The sequence below is a fragment of the Meleagris gallopavo genome, chromosome Z (assembly GCF_905368555.1).
Source record: "Meleagris gallopavo chromosome Z, MGAL_WU_HG_1.1, whole genome shotgun sequence".
In the NCBI taxonomy this organism is placed as follows: domain Eukaryota; kingdom Metazoa; phylum Chordata; class Aves; order Galliformes; family Phasianidae; genus Meleagris; species Meleagris gallopavo.
In genome coordinates this window covers 27,131,949-27,156,921 of record NC_139435.1, presented here as the reverse complement: position 1 = coordinate 27,156,921, position 24,973 = coordinate 27,131,949, and the positions used below count along the sequence as shown (strand labels likewise).

General features: G+C 35.6%; 1 protein-coding gene across 12 annotated transcripts in view; it reads left to right on the top strand.

Moving 5' to 3' along the window:
* Positions 1 to 24,973, top strand: part of GLIS3 (GLIS family zinc finger 3) — a 159,740-nt gene that overhangs the window by 92,654 nt on the left and 42,113 nt on the right. For 11 of the 12 annotated variants that reach the window (XR_014880286.1, XM_085212628.1, XM_085212627.1 and 8 more), the window contains exons 4-5: positions 21,662 to 21,823; positions 23,225 to 23,335. The exons of the other annotated variant lie outside the window; for it this stretch is intronic. Coding sequence is in view for 10 of the 11 variants with exons in the window: in XM_085212628.1 (XP_085068754.1) it covers positions 21,662 to 21,823; positions 23,225 to 23,335 (273 nt within the window). In the remaining variant the exon portion in view is untranslated. The remainder of the gene's footprint in view (positions 1 to 21,661; positions 21,824 to 23,224; positions 23,336 to 24,973) is intronic. 12 annotated transcript variants of the gene reach the window in all.

Sequence of the window (24,973 nt, the reverse complement as noted above, 5' to 3'; positions counted from 1 at the left end):
GACGTGCTGATAGCAAAGCAAAAAATAAGTAGTAAGTCAAATGTTTCTTCAACTTTTTTTAAAGAATTTAAAACAATATTTTAAATAGGTTTTAGTATCAGAAATAAGCTTTTGGATTGTTCCTTTTCTAAAATCCAAGTTTAGGATTAGCAGTTGGTGTATCTTATCAGAATACAAGCATCTCTTGTCTAAGAAGACAAGAGAATTTTTAAAATCAAGAGTGATCTGAACCAGTGGATTACGGCCTTGGAACTAACTTACCTTGTTCTTTGACAAGGTCTTTGCTTTGGCATTAATTGGAGAAGAAGTTTCTTTAATGTTTTCTTTACCTTTCTCAAAAATACACCAACACTCTTAACAATTGGCAATAGTAACAGAAATACAGCTCTGCTTGGAAAAAAAGCAGCAACTCAGTTTAGTAAATCAAGTGAAATCCTAATGTAAGCTATGCCAGCAAGGGAAAAAAAAAAAAAAACAAAAAAAAAAAACACATGTTGCTTCTGAGCAAATTTAGGAAGGTAACTAAATTTTGTATTGATATGAACTATTATCAGTACAGATCACTGTCTGAATGGGGTCAGGAGAGGAGAACTTTTGCCCTTGCCTGCAAGTAGTAATGTTACATTCAGTCAGACAGGTCAAAAGGACACCACAGTATCTATCCTACTACCTGATTGGTTATATTCATTGGTTGAAGTACAAACTATAAATTATTGTTCCTTTTTTTATTATTATTATTATTATTTCTAAATAGCTTTATTCACAAAATATTTTGCAGCAACCAACAGAAAACCTGTTTGTTCTGTTCCTCCCAGAAGTACTGTATCAGTTTAATGAGAGAACTGCCAGTTCACTTTTAAAGAAAAGAGTTATTTTCTTGGGAATTTGTCCAGCCAAATCAGGCTCAAAAAAGAGGCAGAATTTACAGAAATTATCAATATATTTATAACCAGAGTACCCATGGAAATAGATCTTAGAAACAGCATTCTTCATTAACTGACTCTTATGGGACATCAACAAGATAGTGGTGAGCTAAATAAACCGAGTGTTACCCAGACAGACAAGACTACATAGGTCACTCTGAAAGTAATGCCTTTTATTTATTTCCATGGAAACTACTGCAGATATGAAGAGCAAAATAGCGCTGTTTAATTGAGCAGATTCTTAGCAACAAAACACTTTTTTTCACCATAGTCACCATCATTAGCTATGCATTTTCACCAACAATGAATAAGAGCCTGCATAGGGTACTCATAAAAATCTGCATGGCTGTCCAGAATGTGGCTTCTTTGTCACACTGCTGTTGTTACTGCTGAAACACTCCACTCATCTCCTCTCTGGTCACACATCCACTGTTTGGTCTCCATAAACATTCAGCAAGCATCAATGAATATCAGTGGGTGCCATTTTTTCTGTGTGGAGGAATTCAGTGACTCACCTCTGCTTGATCTACACTTCCATGTCAGACAGACACCATTGTGTCAGATTGCCCCTCTGCTGCCATCTGTCACGCAGCAACAACATGCAATGGAATACTGTGAGAAGATTTGACCTCTACTGCCATACCACCTTGATGTTGTGGGTCAACATAAGAAAAGAGGAGGCAGTATTTTGGAGCAGCCTTTGTAAATGTCTTTTAGCATCAAGTATAGCTCAGTTTTGTCTACAAGTGATAAACTTTTAACATATGGATTCATTCTTAAGATAACAATTTTACTATCTAAAATATACCTGGTCAACAGGACATAACACTTGCCTATTAATGAGTGCATGGCTTCAAGAAAATGCATCATTACTTTCTCATTAGAGGGAGAAAATAGTGATTAGCAAGCTAGCTTTTTGGTCTGTCTATCCATAATAAGGAAATTATTCAGAGTCTGTATTCTCTCACTTATGAGAGTGAAGAGTTCTGCAGATAATTTACCCCAGGAAAGGTGAAACTTATATTCTTTTGCTGTTCTCTATTTTTTACTTCAGATGTATTGGAATCTTGGACACTGAGTTTACAACATTGAAAACATAGTTTACAAATCTTGTAAATTATGTTTATAAGTCCCAAGTTTTAGATCACCTGTAGTCTGTACTCTAGCTTTGCATAGCAAAAAAATTCTGGCTTATTCTTTTAAGCCACATAACAATCTTGTTCTGAATTCTTTATGAACTCTCTGACCTTCCCACTGTGGAGGAAAAAAAAAAAAGAAAAAAAAAAAGTTTTCACAGAAATTTGGATAACGTTCTTTGACTTTGTGAGAGTAGCGTAAATCCAATCTGTATGCTATTAATGTAAGAAATACCATTTTCCACTAGGAGCATCAGCTACATTAACAGTAGTTAGTAAATAGGAGTTTTCAGTAGAGTGGCATCAATTTGACATTCACTGTGTCAAAGGACACAAAATTAACCTTGTTAAAGGTAAAAGATCAGTGAAAGACAACCTTGAAAGACTACAATTTCTTTTGAGTATTCTAGTCGTGGTTTTTGTTTTATATAATGAGAAAGACTGAATTTCTGAAAAATAATAAGTAATAAGCAAACAAGAACAAAAAAGAGCTAGTATGATTTTAGACTACATAAGCACTAGTAATCTTTTTTGTTTTTTCCAGATCTATTTATGACTTGCAATTAAACTCAATATTTTTATTTCAAACAATCTGACAAGGAGGTCAAGGCATGTATTTTCAAATAAAATGGCAATCACAGTTATAACACAAGGTCTTCAATTTTTTTTTTTCATTTTGTAATCTTGTCAAAAGGCGTCTTATTCTTCTTCTGAAAAATATTTTAAAATTGCATGTGGAAAACAACCTTTACAGAGAATGAATTAATCAGATTGGCTAGAATCACAATTTCAACTCAAGTTGCATGTCGTAGAACAAATTGGTGATAACAAACATATGAATGTAATTTTTCATTATATACTTGCAGTATAGTCCACTTGTAAAGAAAACAAAAAGACAAAAATGAGGGTTTAGAGTGGCATGTATCTTATTTTCATTTTATTAACTCAAATGATTTAGTCTATCATCCAAGTATTAGGCTATAAATGACAGCAAAAACACAAAAGTTTGCTTCAGTTTTCAGATTTGATATTTAAATCATGATTATCAGTTAATATTTAATGTCACTGCAATCTTTAAGTCACTACAGAATATTTTAAATTTTAAAAAATCAAATAAGAATAGAAAATTGTATTGTTCTAATATATGTCCTGAGAGCTTTTTCATGAAAAGCTATAGTTTTGTCTTCTGTAACAAGTAGATAAAACAGATACCAGGAAGCCCTAAATCTGATTCAAGCTGCTGTATCAGATCTGCTTCTCTGTCATCCTTTATTCCAATGAACCACTTGGCAACAATATTTTCTTATTTATTTCTACTCTGAACTTACGTGCCAAAGCAATGATTGTGTTTAACCTCTTTTTGGAAGCCAGAATTACAAAGCTTCTCAAGTTACCTTAACGGCCTTTTCTTTGAGTTTAAAATTAAAGAAAACCAAAATTGAGGTAATTCAATCACTGATAAAGATAGCAAGAGAAGGTAGGGCTAAAACTATCAAAAACAAAATGTGGGAAAAATTACATACCTTCCATGGGCAATAGTGGTCTGATAAATCTTAATCACTATCAAGAAAATTTTCAAATGTACTGCAATTAAAGCAGAAAGGAATAATGAGATATGGATACTCTTAGACACAACTGGAAAGACAATAGAATTATTGGTACAACAGTGTTGAAACAGCAAAGATCAGTGGGCGCTGTGGTTACTGGGTTTCAGATTGAACCTGAACACTGCAGACAGTGCTGCTTTGTTGTGGTCTGGATAGCAAACACATCACTTCTTCCACTGCCGTGTAGATATATAACTGTGAAACTAGTATCTCCTGTCAGCAGACCAATCTCCTAAACTGTAGTTTAGGATCACTCTTATTGGTGTTCAACTTATATGCTGAAAGCCTGCTTTCCAAAACTCCAGGATGCTTCTGTCTAAGGGGAAACAGGTGTTAAGTATCTATAAGAAATTGGCTGGGAGTTTTCAAGTTGTTTATATATAGCAACAATATATATGTTTATATATAGCAACTGATAAATATGCTCTGTAATAGCTTACTTTGCTATGTGCAAAATTGGTGTTTAAACATTTGCTGTCAAGTCCTCAAAATTTGCAGCTGTAAAGTACTATCTAATGGCTGTACCCTGACCAGATAGAGGTTGGAACTAGACGGACTTTTAGGTCACTTCAACCCAAACCATTCAGTGAACATCTGAGTAGCTCTGATGACTAAGTTGTTTGCTTGAAACAGTTCCACTGAGATTGTTGTCAACTAACAAATTATACAAAAATACTGCTACAGAATATTGGAGAAGGAATTTGTATTCCTTGGCATGTAGTATAAGGACTAACAAATTAGGAAAGGAAAGACCCCTGAGATAATCTGAACTCTGAGACATACCATGTTGGAGGAGCAATTAGCCAACCATTAGATAGCACTGAACAGTTAAAATTGGAGATACCACTGCCTGGCAGCAGTACACATCAGCGCCCTTGTGCCGCTGAATTCATCTACATATCAAGCCAGAACATTTGAACACTAAAATCACAAGACTAATTTAGCTGTCAGTGTAAATGTTTGATTCAAGTTATAGGTGAATTGTTTGTGCTTGTACTTTTGAAAGTGCATACTGTCTTTTTAATGGCATATCTTAAACCCTTATTCAGTGCAGGTCACTATTAAATCATTTGATAGTTTCAGAAAATACAGAACTGGATGCATTTTTTTAATTTACCTAGGCTAGGTATAGTATAGCTTCTAAATGTATCTGTTTTGTTCTGCTCACAGAATAGCACTATGCTATAGCCCATTACATTCTCAGAGGTATTTTGTAAAATAGAATACCACATAGTATGTCTTACATGTTTTTAAGGTTTTATTCTCAGTGTTCCTGCAGTTGTGTAGATATTTATACTTTGATGCAATGATTACAAAACGATATTTCTTTTATAAGTCATTTTTAATATCTTAATTTCCCACTGGGAAGATTCTCTGCATGAAAGAGAACAGCAGTAACTCAAAACTTAGCTGATATAAGCACACTGATTCTAAGCTTTCTTTGAGTCTTTTTCTCCGAATTTTTTTGATATGATTCTCACTGGGTACACAAACTGTATTTTATCACTTAGTGATATTTATACTCTTGTATGCACAGCATGAATATTCAGGACTATCAAGATAAAAGTTTGTTTTTGCTGAGTACTCATGTCCCTTTGAAATAAGCGTTTTATAAATATGTTTCAGTTCTAAAATATGTTGAATACCTGAATGTATAAAAGTGATGTCAGGTTGACCAGAAATAATAATCTTTTAAAATCTAATGACTAGTCATTACAGTGTAGCTGTATTTCACTGCTTTCCATAACTCCAGAGTTTTAGTCAACTTCTGTCCATTTTGATTTAGAAAGCATGAATTGTGGTAGCCATATCAATATACCAATTAATGGCATGGATTTATAAGAGTCTGTAAGTTTAAAACTTCAAAATGATCTTTATCCTTACACCAATGGAAAACAGAAGTGTTTCTACATTGCAGAATGTTAATTAGACAATGACAACTTGACCTTGAGTCTTTATAAGTCTAGTTATAGGAAAAAACAACTATTTTGAAAAGCAAAAAGGTAAAGTATTTTCCTTGCTGCTATCCTTCTCTGTCTTTGCCTCCAGGAGTTCTGGGTCCTTCACTTCTGTGTAGAATTGCCACAGTAATCTAAAGGACTCCGTTTCTTTCCTGTTGGATCCTGGAGCTGTTAGATGTACACAACATATTAGGGAGTTAAGACATTAAGATTTCCGAGGATTGTTGGCATAAGTATGGCCTATTGTGCGTCTGTAATCACCTTAATTGAAATTTTTGCATTTTGTTTCATCTGCTTTTGGTTATTACCAGTTGGCACTTCTAAAAAATTCAGAATTCAAGCTTCATAGAAATATTGTTTTTGGATATTCACAGGAATCATCGAAACATATTAGTTCTATCAAATATTGTTGTACATTGCAAGAGCAAGGGTTTTTCTATCTGCCTACAGATGCTAACCATTAAACAAAACAAAAGAAAAAAAAAAAATCCACGTCCTTTCTCTGTATATAGCAACTCTCATTGTCAATTCTGCTCCCTGAAATAAATGGATAAATAACAAGAAATAGTTGAGTCTGTTCTAAATGATGAGTTGCTGTCTCCCTCTAAAACTGATTAATATTAGGGAATATGAAGACTGCCACACCCATTTCTTTCTCTCCTCTTACTTTCCATCTACCCCATCAATGTTAATTCACCATGCCTATTTTTAACAGCAAAAGATGCTAGTCAGAGAATATGAATAGTTTTAGATTCTTTGATTTTAAAAGTGGTGTTGAAGTTTGAGATGCTTGGCAATTTGCGGTATTCGGCCATTCCCCATTTATTCATACTACAATAAACATTGCAATTACTTTTTCTACTGCCAGTGAATAGTCATTTTGTAAGCCCCTATCCCAAATGTAAATTAAAAGCAAGCTCAAAGTAACAATGTGGTTTTTTAACTTTATTTTTTTATTCTTAATTGTGGCTCCTTCCTTATGTGCCAAGAAAAGGAATGATAAAGGCTAGAAAACATCTTAAGATTCACATGCAAGTCTTAGATTCAAATAAAGGGTTAATTTTAATTTTGAATTTACCAAGATTTTAGCAGTACATCTTGCTGAAAGGAGGCAAAAGAATGTCATTGTCACCAGACATTGAATAGTGAGTGATATCATTACAACTCCACAAGATCCTGAGATTTTGTGCAGCACTGCCTTCCATTTCTTTCTTCTTTGCCTCTTTTCCTTCTTTAACTCACATTCCTTAAATTTAACTCCAATGCTCGAAGTCACTGTATTGATGATAAATCATAAGTCTTGTTTAAATACATGTAATTCACACAGACAAATAAAAATAAAAATAAAAATAAAATAAAAATAAAAATAGTCTCTTCAGATTGGATCCTTTTTGCTGAGGTGCATTGCATCTGCCTGATTTGATTAAACTCTAGGGAACGTGCTTTAGAAGGGGGCTTAGACAGGGTGATTTTCAGAGGTCCTTTTCAACCCCTGTGATGCAGTGAGTGTGAGTGTGTCTATGCAAAAGCTTAGAAAAATTCCACTTTACCAAAAGTAAGGAGAAAAAATGATGGCATTTGAAGGCTTTTGGGCAGAGATACCATGTACCTCTGGCTCTCTCTATCTGCAGAAATTTTCTTGTAGTGTAAGGCAGCATTCAAGAGTGAACATGCTGCAAAAATTGGTTAATATGTTGAGCTGCAAGTCGTGGTAATTCAAACAAGTTGGACCTGTCAGACAATTTAAGATAAAGGGCTTTCCACGGTCCTTCAGATGAGGCCTTGATTATTTGTGAACATGCTGAGAGAAAGTGTTTCTGCAAAAATTTCCATTTTTGCAACTTTGTTTTCCTTTAAAATTCCCTACGCCAACTCAAGACATGATGCTAGCTCTGCATCAAAGTTAGTCATAACAGGAATCAGAACCCAGAAAGAATAAGTATGACATTAATGATAATATTGCTTGTTAAGAAGACTGTGATATGGATTCTGTTTTGTCAGTATTTGCTCAGAAGAAAGCCTGTTGAACTGAATGTAGTTGCAACAGTGGAAGGGTGAGTTAAAATTAGGTAGTAAAGAATTTGTTGTCATAATAATTAAGTTGTAAAGATAATTAGAAAGGATTTACTGCATTATGAGAGAATTATGAGATACTTTGCATCACTAGTACCTTCAGTGATGCAAATTCTATGTCTGCACAGGTGCATTAGAGACAGATTTTACCCTATTGCAGGTGAATACAGAGGATTGCGTGGCATTGATCTGCAGGATTGGGCATGGAATGCTTCAGCGCTGACTACTGTTTTTGAGCAGCTTTCCAAGAAATGCTATCTAGATCTGCTGATAATTTCTTTATGGAATTTAATTTTGTAAGAAATGACTTTCATTATCTCTTTTTAATTAAAAAGAAAAAAAAAAAAAAAGAAAGAAAACAGTGCTAAATTGTATTCCCATCATCACAGGTCACATACATCCTTCAAGCCTTCATTCACTGTAGTTATTTGAAGCTCTTTTAACTTACTTTACAAAATGATTAGTAGTATCATTTTGTGACCCCATGTCATTTAGCTAGTATCGCTTTCACCTTTCGTGGGGCCAGAAGACCTAACTGAGGCATACTGTCAGGATGCTTGGTGGGCTCTGATCAGTCATTTGCTTTCTTGTAATGCCAGGGCCTGTTTAGTTTGACACTTGTGCTGCTGGCAGAGGCAATGAGGATCAGCAGTTGTGGTGACAAATTGGTTTTGACAAGCTTAATGACCCTGATGAAGAGAAGTCTGCAGCCTTGATAGCAACTGCAGAATAATTGGTTAGCTCAGCCAAACAGGGAATGTGTTAAAATCCCAAATCCTCTCTGAAGACCAATTACACCATTCAGCAAAAGGGGTGGAATGTTGCCATCAGCTTCTGTAGTGATACAAAAGCATCAATGGGCTGTATTTCCATCAATTCAATTTGCTTTGGTGGGACATCGGGACACTGAAGAAAATAATTAAGCTTTTCAAGCAATGTTCATACTGTAAATTGAATCAGAAATTAAAGAGGAATCTTCATAAGAGCCCTTTAGACCCCTCTGGACAATAGTGGCTTGTGATGTTTCAGGTAACTCTGTGCATGAATGTATATTGAATTAGCTAAATGCAGAAGACTTATTCAGGTTTTCCACAGATTTTCCGACCAGATGAAAAACAATGTAATAAAGACCATGTGAGCAACAGAGTAACAGTTGTCATACACTTAATGGAGAGTGTTTAAGGTCTGGTAGTGTTCATAAAAGAGTATAATCACTATAGAAGTACCCTCATCCTCAGTTCCTCATAATACATGGTGGTTTTGGAAGCACAGTATGTGCTGTTAAGAAGCAACAAAAGATCACTAATAGCAGAGACAGCAAAGATGATTAGATGTGGGACTTTCTTCTGAGCAAATACTGACAAAACAGAATCCATATCACAGTCTTCTTAACAAGCAATATTATCATTAACGTCATACTTATTCTTTCTGGGTTCTGATTCCTGTTATGACTAACTTTGAAAGAAAGAAATCTTTATTCTGCAAGTGGTCAGTTTTTTACAGGAAATAATACTTGCTATTCTGCTAGCAACTGAGAACTGCAACTGAGTGCTCCTTCAGTCAGCTCTAAAGACTGAAACCTAGGTGATCTTCAAAGAAAAACAACTCTGATTTTAATAGTTTATTGGTTCATAGGAAGCAAAGGACGAAATTAAACATCACAGATATTTCTCATTGTGCTCCTGGTGTCGCCAGAGTCAGTAATATTGAGTAAAACAGGATCTATCCTGAGAAGACCACCCGTTGACATTAGCTAGATTTGTATAGCTCTGTGGAACAGTGCTAGCTTGATCTTCATTTTAAGAATCATAAATCATCGAGGTTGAAAAAGACCTCTAAGATCATCCAGTTGAACTGTCCACCTATCACTTATATTTCCTACTGAACCATGTCACTCAGAACAACATCTGAACCTTTCTTGAACACCTCCAGGGACAGTGATTCCACCACCTCCCTGGAACTCCCTTCCATCTCGCTCTTAACAGAGAAGATAATATTACATGAAGATAATTATGCCCGTTTACAAGCCTATGACTAATAAATGCATATAGGATTTATCAGTATACCTTGAAGTATAATACACATACCAGATTTTACCCTGTACTGGGACATCTGTGCAACCAGATGCTCATCTTTTTGATAACTTTTTCTCTCAGAGAGTGGTCAGTAACTAGAATGGCCTGTCCAGGGAGGTGATGTAGTCACTGTCCCTGGCAGTGTTCAAGAGGTGTCTGGATGAGGTATGGTTTAGTAGCTTGTGGTAGCTACAGCTACTCTTTGTGATGGATGGACGATTGGACTAGATGACCTTGTATGTCCTTTCCAACCTTGTCATTCTGTGATTCTATGGTTCTTTGATAACAATGTAAACAGTTATTTTGAAGCAGAAACTCCAGATAGATACATTATGGTAGACTAGCATTCTTCTGTATTTTCAACTGTTTGTGTGGGGCACATGTACATTAACTTTAAGCATTGCACTTAATTAGAAGGTGGACATAAATCCAGATTTAAAATCAGATTTAGTCTTCTGTTTCTACCAGCTCGTGTTAGCTTTACCTGATGTTCATCTGTGTCATGTGATTATCTGTGTTTATATCATCTGGCTTTGTTTCAGTGGCATAGACCATTACAATAGAAAATAAAGCATGATGTTTTTAGCCAGCAGTGCAAAAATAGCTCTAGTATCTGTTGTACTTTCTTCGCGAAATTATTTCACTGTGGGAAAGAGTTTATTTCAAGGACTATTGAATATTTTAACAATATAAAATAGATTAGGTAAATGTTAAGTTGCCAAGGGGAAATTCATACTAGGAAGAGTGTAATGGCCACTAAGGAGAGATGGTAGAAACCCTTTCACGTGCTGGTGATATGTTCTAAAGATAGTTACTTACCGAGTAATCCTTTCTTTTGCTTTGGTGAAATTCAAAGCTTCTCATTGTTTCCATCATAAATTTGCACAGCTCATCCCCTGGTTGAGCATCTGAAACTGCAGGTACTTGAGGCTTTGTTCTTGTTGGTGACACCCACAAGCAGTAAAAATTTGGTACAATCATTAATCAGTTATTATCTAAAATACTCTCTAGGTGTCTCACAACCAATTGTAGTGTCAAACACAATACAAAAATAAATAAATGTCTTGTAATTCGCTCACTGAACCTTACCTTGAGGAATGGACATACTTCCTTAACTGTAGTCATATGCCATGCCTAGCAATCTCCTGTTCCTACTTTATGAATCTCTTTCTTCCTCCCTGCTTTGTATGCTCTGGACTGGCTTCTCTCATCTCAGTCTTGTAAGTATGTTGCTTCTGTGAATTCTGCAGATCCTTCAAGGCTTTCCTCCAAAATTGCAATCTGATGCTTGATAGGTTAAAAATTCATATATTCACCAAGACTTGTGTCAACTCCGCTAACACTCTGTGTCTATTGCTTTATTTCTCTATGTAGTCTTTCTTGCTCTTCATCATTTGATTTAACCTAGCTTAAACTCTGCTTGCATAATGAGAACTTGTGTAAGATGTGTAAGAGATTTATCTACTTATATATTCAAGTGGAAGAAATGCATTGCATGACATGGAGATGGATATTTATATCCAAATGACTTAATAATTCTGTTTCTGCATCACTGTTATGCCTCTTCTCTAGAGTCTAAGGGAAAGAACAGTGTTCAGCACACCCCTAAACCATCTCTGTTAGCATAGTCATCAACTTTTCCTCTATTAATTTTTTTGCAGAGATTTTTTGCGTCACCACAAGGGAGCTTTTTGGCATTAATCTCTCAGAGTCCTATCATAGCCCTTTTGTCACAAAGAATATTTGCTTAAATGGGATTAAATGTTCCTATCTGTGACTTAAAGGAGTGCAGCTTTTCAGGAGGATCCACATGGATTTTATGTTCTATTATCTTTTTTGGAAGGGGAACTTAAATCTTTTAGCACAGTCCTTGAGGCAGGAAGAATAACAATCCTGGTGGTGAGTCAGAGCAGATGTCAGTGGCCATTTTCTTTGGCTGCTAAGCTCTGCAATAAAAAAAGGACGTGACCCAACCAGAGGTTTACAGCCAGATGTGGCAGCAGCTTTGCTGGGTGTTGTCCTGCTGTATGCCTTCCATAGTCCTTCAGATTCTGTACTGCTTGGTCAGCCTTTGCTATTAACTCCTAATCCTTTTCCTGATACCCAGACACATTTTTTATTTGATTGGTCCTGCCTGTGTCTGACCTAATGTCCAGCTGTAATATTTATACTACCAGATTTTTGATGGTGGTGTTAACCCAGACATTGGTCCCAACTTACTGGTGACACCCTGAGTGCAACTACTACCATTTGGCCTGGTTGTAGCCATGGCCTAACCTGGCCTCACAGCCCCTCTGTGACCAGGTCTAGCCTAAAATAGGGCCCTGTTTGTCTTTACAGTGTAATTTCCAGTGACACCAAAATTTTCTGTCAGCTGTGAGGAATGACTGTAAGAGATGAGTCTTGAGCACATAAACTGAGTTGTTTGTGATGATGTGGTAACAAACTGTTCTTAAGTTGGGAGATGAGCTTTGCTGTCGTTGAATGGAAGGCTGTGCTGCTTCCCTCATATGTCTTTTCTGATGTTAATGTGGAGAAAGGATAGGAGGAACTGCACCCTTCTTTTTTTTCTTTCTTCTTTTTTTTTTTTCTTTCTTTCCATTAGTATCTGTTGGTTCTTTGCACTTGCATGAAAAGAGAATAATAACTTCTAGAATTTTCCTTTTCACTGGTGTGGGATCACTACAAAATTTGTCACAAACTGACTTGGCACTTAGAGGCAAGCTGGTTTTTTATCCCAGAAGGAAGGTGCTTAGTTTTGCTTTTAGTTTTCTCCTTTTACTTTTTTCTTTTATTTCACGAAGATTTCTTAATTTCCACTTTAAATTCAAGTCATAATCATTAGACTTCAGCTCATTCTACTACAAAGAATTGGTAAGTGGTATCTAACCTCTGATCTATTCTCTTCCATTGGCTTCCTCATAGATTGCTAACTCATAGAATCATTAAAGTTGGAAAAGACCTCTAAGATCATCAAGTCCAATCCCAACCCATCACCACCATGCCCGTTAACCATGCCCCTCAGTGACATATCTCCATGATTCTTGAACACCTGCAGAAACAGTGACTCCATCACATTCCTGGGCCACCTGTTCCAGTGCCTCACCACTGTTTCCTAACATCCAACAAAATTATATAAGTATTCAGCTGAGGCAAATTGATTAACATATTTGCAAGATGGCATACAGATTTGGCAGTGCTACCAGAAACTGAAAGCAACCCATCTCATTACCTCACACTAGAAAATGCTCCTTTCATGTAATTCAGGCACATTCTTATTATACAGCTTAGCAGTCAAGAAAGAAACTGCTTCATCTTATTCAGATGCAGTAGCTCTAAACTAAAAGCCTCAGAGCTCAAAATAAGCAGAGAAGCTCAGAAGCTCAGATTTGCTCAGTGATTGAATGTAGTAACCTGCAGCATACCCATGAATGTAGTTTTGCCTTCTCTTTCTTAGTGTAGATATTTTTCAAATTCATATTTTCAGTTTTCACTGTCTATTCTTCCCCCATCCTTTAGTAATACTCTACTAGACATAAATAAACAAAAGAGTTCAGTGCTGGCCAAGAGAAAATTTTACTCTCTCTTTCCCTTCTCTTTTTTCCAGTGCAAATTAATCAGACCTATTTGTCATTTTAAAAGTTATTTCCCTTCTGAGGCCACACCACAGTACTGAACTGCATTGCCACCACCTAAATTATTGTCACCATCTTCTGACAGTCTTTGCCAACTTACTGACATCTGTATGGCCCTGTATTTTGCCCTTATGAATCTGGAGAGCTTGCCTACCAGGTGGGTTTCTGTAAGCTTTCCCAGCTCTGTTTTTAACTCTTTGGCTTATAACATGTGGGAGTATTGTCTGACTTGTCATGAATTTTGGGATTTAGTTCCAGATAGTCAAAAGCATGTTTTCGACTGAACAAATCAAAGGAAGCAAAAAAGCTTCTTTCTGTCCTTATTCTTATTAAACTTCCCAGCAGGGTGGAAGATTAAAGAATGCACACTCCAGACCCAGAAAGAATTCCTAATTTATGTTCTTTCTCCTTTATAAGATACAGAGCTTAATCCTTTCTTTAGAATTTCTTTTTTCTTTCTTTCTTTTTTTCTTCTTCCTTTTTTCTTCCTTTTTTTTTTTTTTTTTTTTTTTTGACTATACAAACAGGGCCTAATTGGAAAAAGCTGAGGGTGCTAAGCAGCCAAGAATAGAAAACATTTACTGAGCAGGGAGTGCATTTTTAATGTTGTTGGAAATTTGCATACGGATTACTTGTTGAGTAGAAAAGAAACATCCTCTGCCTGTTTGTAATTGTGAGGGACTCCTACTGATTGCAATGCAGGCAGTTTTGTCCTGTATTCCATCAGTCTTTTCTTGTGTCTGTCTCTCTCAAAACATGAGGTGAATATTCTCCATTGCTTTGCCATGAAAAGAGAGCTGAATAAGTGCTCTTTTTCACCTCTGCTCAGAAAAGGGGAAAGCTATGATTTTACATGATACTTAGAGTTAATCTGCACAATCCCACTATTAATGCCCTGAAAGGTGCTGCAAAGCTGTTCGGCTAGCAATACTTTGTTGAGGCACTATAATTATCATGGATTGTGGCATAAGGATTAGAAAACTAATTCTTCATTCCTTTCATATCCCAAATAACAACTGACTTGAGTGAAAATGATGCATATTCGAAGCATGCAGAATTGGGACCTGGTTATTATGACTGAACTGTGGGCTGACAGTAATACGCTCGTATATAAGGTTAAGATCTTGTGTTTATTATCAGTTGCTTGCATTTTTGCTGAACATCAACTTGCACTGAATTTTCTGTTTTGTAATTTTTCAGTAGCTATGCATATATTAATCTAAACACTTTTCAATTGAACAGCAGTTAATCTGCTTTAAAACTTGACAAGGGATATCCCATTTTGATGTCAGTGAGAAATGTTGCTGCTGTTTATGAGCTAGTATTTTCGTGAATACTTTATTTATGTATTAGGAAATGCAGTTAAGAGGTCTCTGACACCAATAAGAAGATTCCTATCACAGGCAGCAAATTTTCTCATCTGAATTCAGAAAAAAACAATGGGAAAAATAATAAAATATTTTGGAGCATTTCATTGATATTGTAACATTTAAAATGTTATTAAAAGGAAAATGCTAAGTGTCTTGGAAAAAAAAAGCAAACTGTACCTTTCATTTGATTAAACCTAAATCTGAGGTTACTGTGCTATAGTTAGGGTATATGCTCAATCTAAAGGGAGCAGTTTTGAGAATATAGGTGTAATGTCTTCCGTTTTATTCAGCAATCAATCTTTTTGGATCTTGTTTGTTTATTTTTGTGTGTGTGTATTTGAACAAATAGTTTGAAGGAGAACTTTTTCCTTCAAGATCCCAACTCTAATAATGCAACAGAACTGTCTTATATGAAATTAAGTGTAACTGCATAGTGATACTTTTCCTTAACACTATGGCTGAGACTGCAGCTCAGTTCCTTTTCCTGTTTCCTGATAAAACACCTACATAAGTCAGCTGGCAAAAAGAAGAAATTCTTCTAACAAAAACAGAGGACTTGTATCCAGCGTAAAGGATGTTGTTAGTTTTTTTCTCATAGTTCTAAAGAAACTAGCTGAAGAGGATTGGGAAGTCTCTTCCTTGGGTTCAATGCTATGATAGTGCATCTTCTTTAATTATTAATGAAAATATACTCTTTTTGTTAAAATACAGAGTTAAACATAGAAAAAATCCTTATTTTGTCTTCCTGTTTTTGTTGTTGTTGTTGTTGTTGTTTTCCAAATTGACTGAGATCAACTGTTTCACAGATATGCTTTTGTAAATTACTTGTAAAGAAATAAGTAAAAATAACCTCAAAAATATTTACGATTATTACTCAATAATGTTTTTCTGCTTTTATGAGTGTTTCTTCCTTCTGTCCTTTTGGCATTATGAACTTATTATAATGAAAACTACATAGATTAAGCAGCTTGAACTTCTGATTCTGATGTCTGAAAAGAAGTTCAAAAAATATTACCTTCCTTAGGAGAGCGTTGAATGAATTTCAACATATGAAATTTGTGAAAAATTGTATTGTTTTTGCATAATAATTTTTCTTGGTTCTTGAAATGAAAAATTAAGTTGCCATACATCTCTGTAAGACAGAGCTTAAACTTAAGAGTTTTGCCTTTTTCAAGATGTTATTTGGTGTATTTTTCAAACTAACCTTGAACTTCTAAAGTCAAGGCTTGGCTAAGTGTCTTTCTTTCTCTTTGTGGTGTCTCATAATGCATGCATTATGCTTTCTATCTCAGGCATTTTAAGTGAAACATCACTTTACGTAAACAAGCAACCAATTACATTATGCCTTATGCTTTTGCTTTAATAAAAACTCTCTGACCAGGACCCGCAATTAATATGAGTGTTAGTTTGTCAAAACGGGAGTCATTCAAGCATTTTTCTTTCCAGCTCAACTTCTCTTAAATCCATAATTTCTTGTGTTTATAGGCATGTTTTACTGTATTCTACTATATTTTCTTTAGCCAAATGCTGTACCTGTGAAAGGTCAAATGGACTTCTCAGTGCTTGTTTTGTTTCTGACAGTGATCTACATGGCTTTTTTAAATTAAAAAAAAAATCCATAGGAAAATACATTTGGGCTCTGTAAATAGTGGAATTTACTAATAGACTAAATGCCAATTGCCATCTAGCCTTTTACCCATGTAGTTTGGGCTAGAAAGAACCCCTTTCACAGGTTTGTAAACAGCTGTGCTAAAAGCTTTTGCACTGTCAGCTGTGAGTTATATACCACATATTTACTATTTACATATTTACCAATAATCTCATGTATCTCAAAGATAATCTTACTGCTTTCCTGTCTTTAACATTTTTCTACTAGTGAAAAATACCAATTGAGCTAGATGTTTTTAAATAACTGTAAAAATAACACTTTCATGGTATTTGTAAAAAAAAAATTGCATGCTTGCTTGTTTGAAGCCTTAGTTCCCAATTTGTGCATTTATGGATGCAAAGGGATGGGATATAGTGGGATAGGATATAGCTGAAAGGAATATTCCTATTCCTATGCATAGCTGTTTCTGTTAATTTTATTTTTTTTTAATTTAAAATTAAATGAATCTAATCTGAAACTGGACAGAGAACTGGATGAAAAAATATCACCTAGACTTTTGTTTCTTTTCCTCTTGAGGTATGGCTTCAAAGGATCCCTCATCTTTTACTCCTTTCTTTTTTATTTCTAAGGAAACAGAAATCAAAATGTTGGTCTTTGTAAGATTCACAACAGCAAAATATTCCTATATAAGCCTTCCCCGTGAGAATGTGATTTATATTCACTTAACTCTGGTCTGAAAATCTATTATTTTGGCATATATTTCTTAAAATACTTGCAAGGCTATTTATTTGTTTGTTTGTTTGTTTGTTTGTTTGTTTGTTTGTTTTTGTGGCTTGATGAAGGGATATTTGGGTTTTTTTTTAGTTTACCAGCAGAAAGAAGCATTCAGCTCTAGATGAATTCTATGAGGTTTAGCAAGTAGAACAAGTATAATTTAGTTGCCACTTTAATAGTGAACCATTTTCACATGATAACAACCTTGTGTTGAGAAAGCCTTGAGTGTAGATGGTGACCTCAGTTCTCAGAAGATCAAAAAAAATGTTTTAGAAAACAATAGAGAAGAAGATCAGGATCACTGTCTTCCAAAAGAAAGCAGTGGAAATTTTTCATTCTTCCTCTAATTGTTTCTATTCCATATGGCTTTTGAATCTGTACCAACTGATATGTTCAGTAATAGTTTATTTTAAGGGGACGTATCAAAATATTTATCTACTCTACAGTAACAGTAATAGCTTCTAAGGCTGGAATGTCCATGCTCACTGTAACTAATGCAAACATTAAAGAGAGACACATTTCCTGGGTAAATGAGTCTTTGGCACCTTTATTTCAGAGGATAAATAATATTCAGTATTCATTGCTTGATTTAAGTTGAAGAGTGAAGATCTCTGAAATATTTGGCATGCTACATTGATCATGAACACATAAAGAGCAATCTGTAATGAGAGCTCTCTGAGAAGAGAGTATTGTCGGTGGGCTACATTTGCCTCTTCCACCTTTACTGAAGTTTGGTGACATCTTTAATCCACCAGTTCTGTCCCATCAGAACTGACATGCTGGTGTTCTCTGTGAATAGCAACCTCCCTGAGAAGCATATTTAAATTGTTTTTTATTGTTACTCCTTTTTGTTTACTCCTTTTTTTCTATTTATTTAATTGCATTTTTCACTTACAGCAGCAGTATGTAGCTCTTCTTTCTTAAAATATACAGAAGTCGACAGATGTAAGAGAAAACAGAAATTTGATGAAGAGATAGTTTATTACTTGCCTATTCATACATACACACTCAAAAAAGATCTGTTCTTTAGACAGAATCTCTTTACAGATGAGCAATATATAGAATACATACTTCCTTGTAAATCTATTAAATATAGTAAGACTTTTAGCTTAAAGTAAGCACAGAGAAGATAAAAAACAATACACTTCAGGCTTACTCATGGTCTGTAATTGTATTTTTGTTTACAGTTATGCTTACAACATGTAAGATCTTAAAACTGTAGTGGAATTTGCCTGAAATACCTAAAGAGAAGATACTGCAGTGAAGGGAACCAACTGACTTCGGCAAGCTTTGGACCAAATACTAATTGACTAGCTGGGCAAACAAGTATCAACTAACCATGCAAAAAGCTATAATAATGTTTGTAATCTATGCAATGCATATAAACATAGTCTATCATTGTTTACTGGAACAAAAATTTCCAAGACACTATCATTTCACAGTGTTAACTGTTAAAGTAGGAATTAATCCCAGCCTTCACATGTCTTGAGGAAAATACAGTCTTAGACATGTAGCTAAGTATTTAATCACCGTGTCACAAAATGTACTCCATTCAGATAGAAATGGTTGCATTATAATGTAGTGCTATTCTGGATGCTGTGTTCTTCCCCACTTAACAAATGTAAGGGTTAAAAGCATGAAATGAACCTGAGCTTTTAAATCTCAGCTTCAGACTTCAATGTCCTTGTTGGTGAGCACCTGATGTCATCATTTTGAATGAAGTCTGACACTAATTATATGTCATTCACAAGATTGCCAGTCGGGAGAGTCTAAGTGAATAAAAAGCTATTTAAAAGGTTTTTATGTGAGGTCTTACTTTCAATTTTTTAAAAGCCCTCACATGTCTTATAAAATAGCACCCTGCGAATGCTGTTGAGGAAGGGAAATGCTTTTTAAAAGACTATTGTTAATGTTTGAATGCACTGTTCTTGTTTGGAAGCCATATAATGAACAGCTTCTACATTTGGTCTTGTAATAAACGCAAAGCTGGGGAAAGATACTTTGTCCTTGTCAGACCATCTGCCTTGGTGCTGACAGAGAACCTTCCTGGTCAGTGTATCAGAATATTCAAAATTAACTGAAAAATTTACATGAAATATTAGTAATTCATTTTATCCTTTTTTCTGCTAATAAATAATTTTAAAACTCTGCAAGATTATGGAGCAATTCAAAGATTTGTTTTCTTGGTCTTGTGTTACTTTTTCCTCTGTAGTTTTCAGGTATGCAATTCTCTCCATTTGCATGTATGTATCCTCATATGACAGCATTCAGAAATGGCTTATTCATTTCATTCAGATCACTTTCTCCAAAGATTAGGATTTAAACTTTTTGTTTGCCATGAATATGGTCAGCTCATTATTATTACTCTAGAAAGTAAGTCAAGCAGCTAGTCAAACCAGACTCAAACACTTGCTGTTTCAAATGGGATCCAAGCACAATCAGAATATCTGCACAAGGCCAAGGCAACATTCTGTACCGTCTTCAAGCAGGCAGTCTCATACTATTTGCATCTTTCAGCACTTGGTACATCAGATTTTCTCAGTCTGTTCCCAAAGACTCAGTGAACCACAAAAAGCAGGCTGTAGTTCTTCACATTTACAGAGTTGCATTTCTGTTACAAGGTCACTTTCTGTTTTTTCTCCTGCATCACTTGGAGGGAGCAAGCGTTATCAAGCTTTTGCTTCTGCAGTCTGGAATGGAAGAAGAACAGTGCAGAAAACTAGCATGATGACCTGGTGGACTTAGCGGAATGATTGCAATACAAAAGGTGCACTGTAAAACAGACAAATGAAAATCAATACAAGCAGGAACAAAACATGCAGCTTATATTTACACAATATAAAATTCAGCCTAGCTAACAGTGTGTCTGATTGGAAATTTAATATTATCAACTGTAATGAAAGCCCTGTAAAATCTAATGACTGAAAAAGTAAGTAAAAATGAGGGTTTAGATGTAGAAAAGTGATCTTACCTGAATGTCTAGCACTGGAAAAAGTATCTTCACTGAAATACTGGTCCTCTTCTTCATATCCAGTGTTAATCAGAGGTAGCTGAAAGGGGACCAGAGAAATTACCAGTGCAAAAAGAAAAAAACCCCAAACTGCTTTTTTTTTTTAAAGAAAATGCATCTATATGGCTATGTGCAATTAGTCATGGGCAGATGTGGGTTAGCCGTGGATTAACTGGCAGTTGTAAAGTATGGCTATGTAGTTTCTTTTGTACTCATTATGGAATATTTTCTAAGAGTATTTTTTCCCAAAATAAAAGTATTAATTTAATATCTTGGGTTTTTTTCACTGTTTTTGAGGGTCTTACAAATTAGTAACAATAATTAACAGTAATGGCAATTGTGATCAGAATTATGGCAGTCTTTTTCTACCTGTGCTTTTGAAAATGTACATGCATTGAATAAAGCATAATAAAAGGTATATATACATTATTGCAAGAAAAGTGAAAAATAGCCTGTTTCTTTTCAAGTGAGTAAAAGGAATAGGAGAAATTTTGCGTTAATGCATTAATATTCTTACAAACATTCAAAAACTGCAAACTATATTTAGATATTACTCAATAGAATGTGCAACAGTTGAAACTGATGGAATTAATTGATCTTATCTAGTAAAAACATTTCTAACAATTGTAACTTGTTCACTCTAATTGAAATGAAATCTACATAAAACTACTGATTTCAAACAGAACAGATGGTTTTTAGTTTTCTTGAGGATGAAGTTTACTATGGCAGCATGACAGATGAAGAACTGTTTTTTTGCTCACATAAGCTTAGGTCTCTGCAGATGTAGAACTTGATTAAGTACAAATACTGCCACATGATTATTGGTTACCCATAGGGATTAGATTCTAATTTTATGGGCTCTAGTGATGAACTCATTATTTTTATACCTCATACACTCACAGCAGAAATGTAAAGAAATATTTCAGAAGTCGTTATAATACCACTGAGGTTGATCTCTGTTCAAGCAAATAGGCATAAGGTGATTACATAGAGATTTATGAGTTCTTTCTTCACTTCTCTCAACAGCATCAATAAGGCAGAGCGGACTGACATTTTCCTTTCTGGGTTTTGTTGTTGATGTGTATGTTGGGTTGATACTGAGAGATGCCTCTGTTCAGCCAAAGCCTGAGCTGAGGTAATGGTGGCTAACTCAGGGCACAGTGACGATCCTTTCCAGAGAGGCTGGGTGGTGCTGAGCTCTGAGCTGGCTGGTGACTTTGGGCCTCATTTGCCCTTTTCAAATGCCCTTAGCAGTACGATGTTGTTTCCTAACTCAGCCACGTGCTGGGGAGATAAATACACTCTTATGTTCTCAGTGGTTCCAACTCAGCTGCAATGCCAGGCTTTCCTCTCTTCCACAGAGGTGTCCAGCCATAGCAGGCTAGAGATCCTTGCAAGTCCAGTCACCTTTCCATTCAGTGTTTGCTGTTTGCTGTTGCAGTTTGCTGTGTTTGCCTTTCCTTCCAACCATTTCTTTGTCTTTTCTAGTTTGAAGGCTGCAAGAAGGCCTTTTCCAGGCTAGAAAATCTCAAGATTCACTTACGGAGTCATACAGGTGAAAAGCCATATCTTTGTCAGTACTCCGGCTGCCAGAAAGCCTTCAGCAACTCCAGCGACCGTGCCAAGCACCAGAGGACACACCTGTACACTGTAAGGAAGGAGAAATAGCATTGTAGTTGACTGTACATTAGACTCTGTGCTCTTTTCTGCTAGCTTGGCGGTAGCAGGTAGCCAATAACCATAGAGATAGGAGAGAGAAAGTTCTGCTAGGGCTTTCAAATTGATTAAAAAAGCCATAGCTCCTTGGGCTTTACTGAAGGAAGAGGGAATGGCTTCCTCCCTCATAAGTGAGATACAGGAAACCTGAAGTCGATATTGAAAGACATAGACGCCATCTGTGATAATAACAGTTATAAATAACTCTGACAAAAACTCCATTGAATGTTAAGGCTGGAGCACACCAGAAAGTCAACAGAGGAAGAATTTTCTGAATCTAAAACTTTTCATACCATAAATTGTTGCTTGTGAATTTGATTCACAGCCAAGATTTGTTTAATAAAGCTTTTGTTTCACAACAAAAGATCAGGTTTCACCAGTGACAAGCAGTTTCCAATGGGCAGAAGTCTAGAAGAATGAGAACAATGCTATTTCAAATAAACAGGCTGTCACAAAACTTAAATGATGGTTTCTGGACAGTTGATAGTATGGTTGATGTGTTGATCAATTGCACAAGTGTGCTCTCAGAAATGTTTTGCAAAATGGCTAAATTGTGAAATGCTAGTTTTAGCAAACATTCGGTATATACTGCTCATCCAGTACTTTTTTTGTGTGTCCTGCAATTGTTTAGAGAAGACAGGTTAAAACAGACAGGAGGAGGGAGTTGTTAACATTTTCATTTATTTAGTGATTTAGATTATTTGGGCTTTATGTGTTTTTAGAAAACTGTTAAGGTATTACAGAACAGGCATCACTCTGAACTAGTGTTATTAGAAAAAATGAGCCTAAGGTCTTATACTTCGCAAAAAAACATGTATTTTTGATACTTCATTATTCAGTGTTTGCACTGGTTTTTGCTTGCTTTCTTTGTAATATAGTAAACTAACACTTTTTCTTGTTCTTTTTTTCTGAAGCGGATTCTTCTATAATCCTAAACAGTCTATCTGGGCCTTTACTGCAATTTCTTTACCTGATACACTAAAGAATGTAATTACTGATTAAGTCAAAGATTGCTCTGAGGGTGGAAGAATTGTGAGTATACCTAACAATATTCACTGTACTGATTAAAAAAAAATAATAAAAAAAAAAAGGTAATAATGAAAGATGCCATAGTGAATGCTTTTCCTTTGGTTTTTCTTCCATATTAAACTTACTTTCCTCCTTTCGCTTTCTAATAAAATTCTGAGCCTTGAGCTTCTAATAATGCGCAATATTTTGTTTTGTAGTAATGTGATTTGCAGGTTCAAAAGGGATTCTCATGAATTAAAATAATCCGCAATTTAACGCCTGCTTGTTTATACCTTTTTTTTTTTTTTTTTTTTTTTTTTGGCTTAGAAACCTTATGCATGTCAGATTCCAGGATGTACTAAACGATACACAGATCCAAGCTCTCTGAGAAAACATGTGAAAGCACATTCTTCCAAAGACCAGCAAATTAGGAAAAAGGTAAATTTCGTACTGTGTTAGCAGGTAGAAATATTATATGGAGAAGTCAGTATTGTAATATTAGATGTGTAATTCATATTAAGTGCCTTCGCTGATTTCACACTGTTGATGAGAAAAACCATTAATGGAAGATAATAAAATTATCATTCTTATATAGATCATTATTTTATCTTTGACTTTATGAGGCTATCTTCTTTAGTATTCTTTATTTGCTGATATGATGATTTATTAGTAAACATACATAATGAGCAAAATCTAAAGTAATTTTTGAGAAGATAATTTTTTCTTGTTACTGTTTTGACATCTGATTACTACATTATGTTATGAAATCCAAGTTTACACTGCCCCTCTCAAATGGAAAGATGGATTTTCAGGATGGATGGGCAGTGTGTGATTTAAGCTGTAAATTATATTTTTATTTGTCAGACACCTCCAAATACCAAGACATTTCACAACACTAGATCCCTTTGAATGTCAGCTCAGAGTCAACAGTTACTTGTATGCAGAAGTGTGTCTTTGAAGAGCTGAGCTCTGACCTAAGGGAATGATGTGGATTTTTTCTGAGCTTTTTTTTTTTTTTAATCTTACACTAATTGCTAGCACTATTTCATTAGTTTAGATCACTGCAGAAAGGAAGCATAAGCTCTCTTTCTTTTAAAGGAAACTGATTGGATATTAGGAAGAATTTCTTCTCAGAAATAGTGGTTAGAAGTCACTGTCCCTGAAAGTGTTCAAGGGAAGGGTAGATATAGTACTTAAAGACGTAGCTTAATGGGCAATATTGGTGATAGGTGGACAGTTGGGCTGGACTGGATGATCACAGTATCACGAAATTGCAGGGACTTGAAGGGACCTCAAGAGATCATCGAGTCCGATCTCCCTGCTAAAGCATTTACTCTATAATAGGCCACACAGGTAGGTGTCTAGACAGGTCTTGAATATATTTGTAGGAGGAGACTCCATAACCTCTCTATGCAACCTCTCTATGCAAGAGTTTAAGTACTCTGTCACCCTTACCATAAAGAGGGTGACAGTGACCCCCATCTTAGGTATCTTTTCCAACCTTAACAACTGAAATTCAGCTTGTGAAGAATTGTCCTGTAGTATTAACAAGTAGAGGTCTCTGAACTTAGGAGTGCCCATTCTTGAATTGGAGATTGGGTAACCATGCACTTGCTCCTATGTGTGCTGACTACAGGCAGGACTGCTGAAGCTGGTCTTTAAGCACTGCCCTGCCTTTTGCAGGAGGACAGCACAGCTGCCCACCCACTGGCTGTTACAGATTTTACAGGCAGATAAAGTAAGTGACAAGCAAGTCTGCATTGTAAGAAATTTGTGTGAAATAAAACTGTCGTAATGGGCTTGAATACAAATGATCATAGAATGGGTTGAGTTGGAAGACACCATAAAGATCATCTGCTTTCAATCACTTGTCACTGGATAGGATTGTCACCCATCAGATCAAGCTGCCCAGGGCCACATCCATCCTGGCCTTGATCATCTTCAGGGATGGAGCATACACAGCTTTTCTGAGCAACCTCTTCCAGCACATAACCACTCTAACATCTAACCTAAATCTCCCCTCTTTTAGTTTAAAACCATTCTGTTTTGTCCTATCAGACAGTTTATAAAGGATTT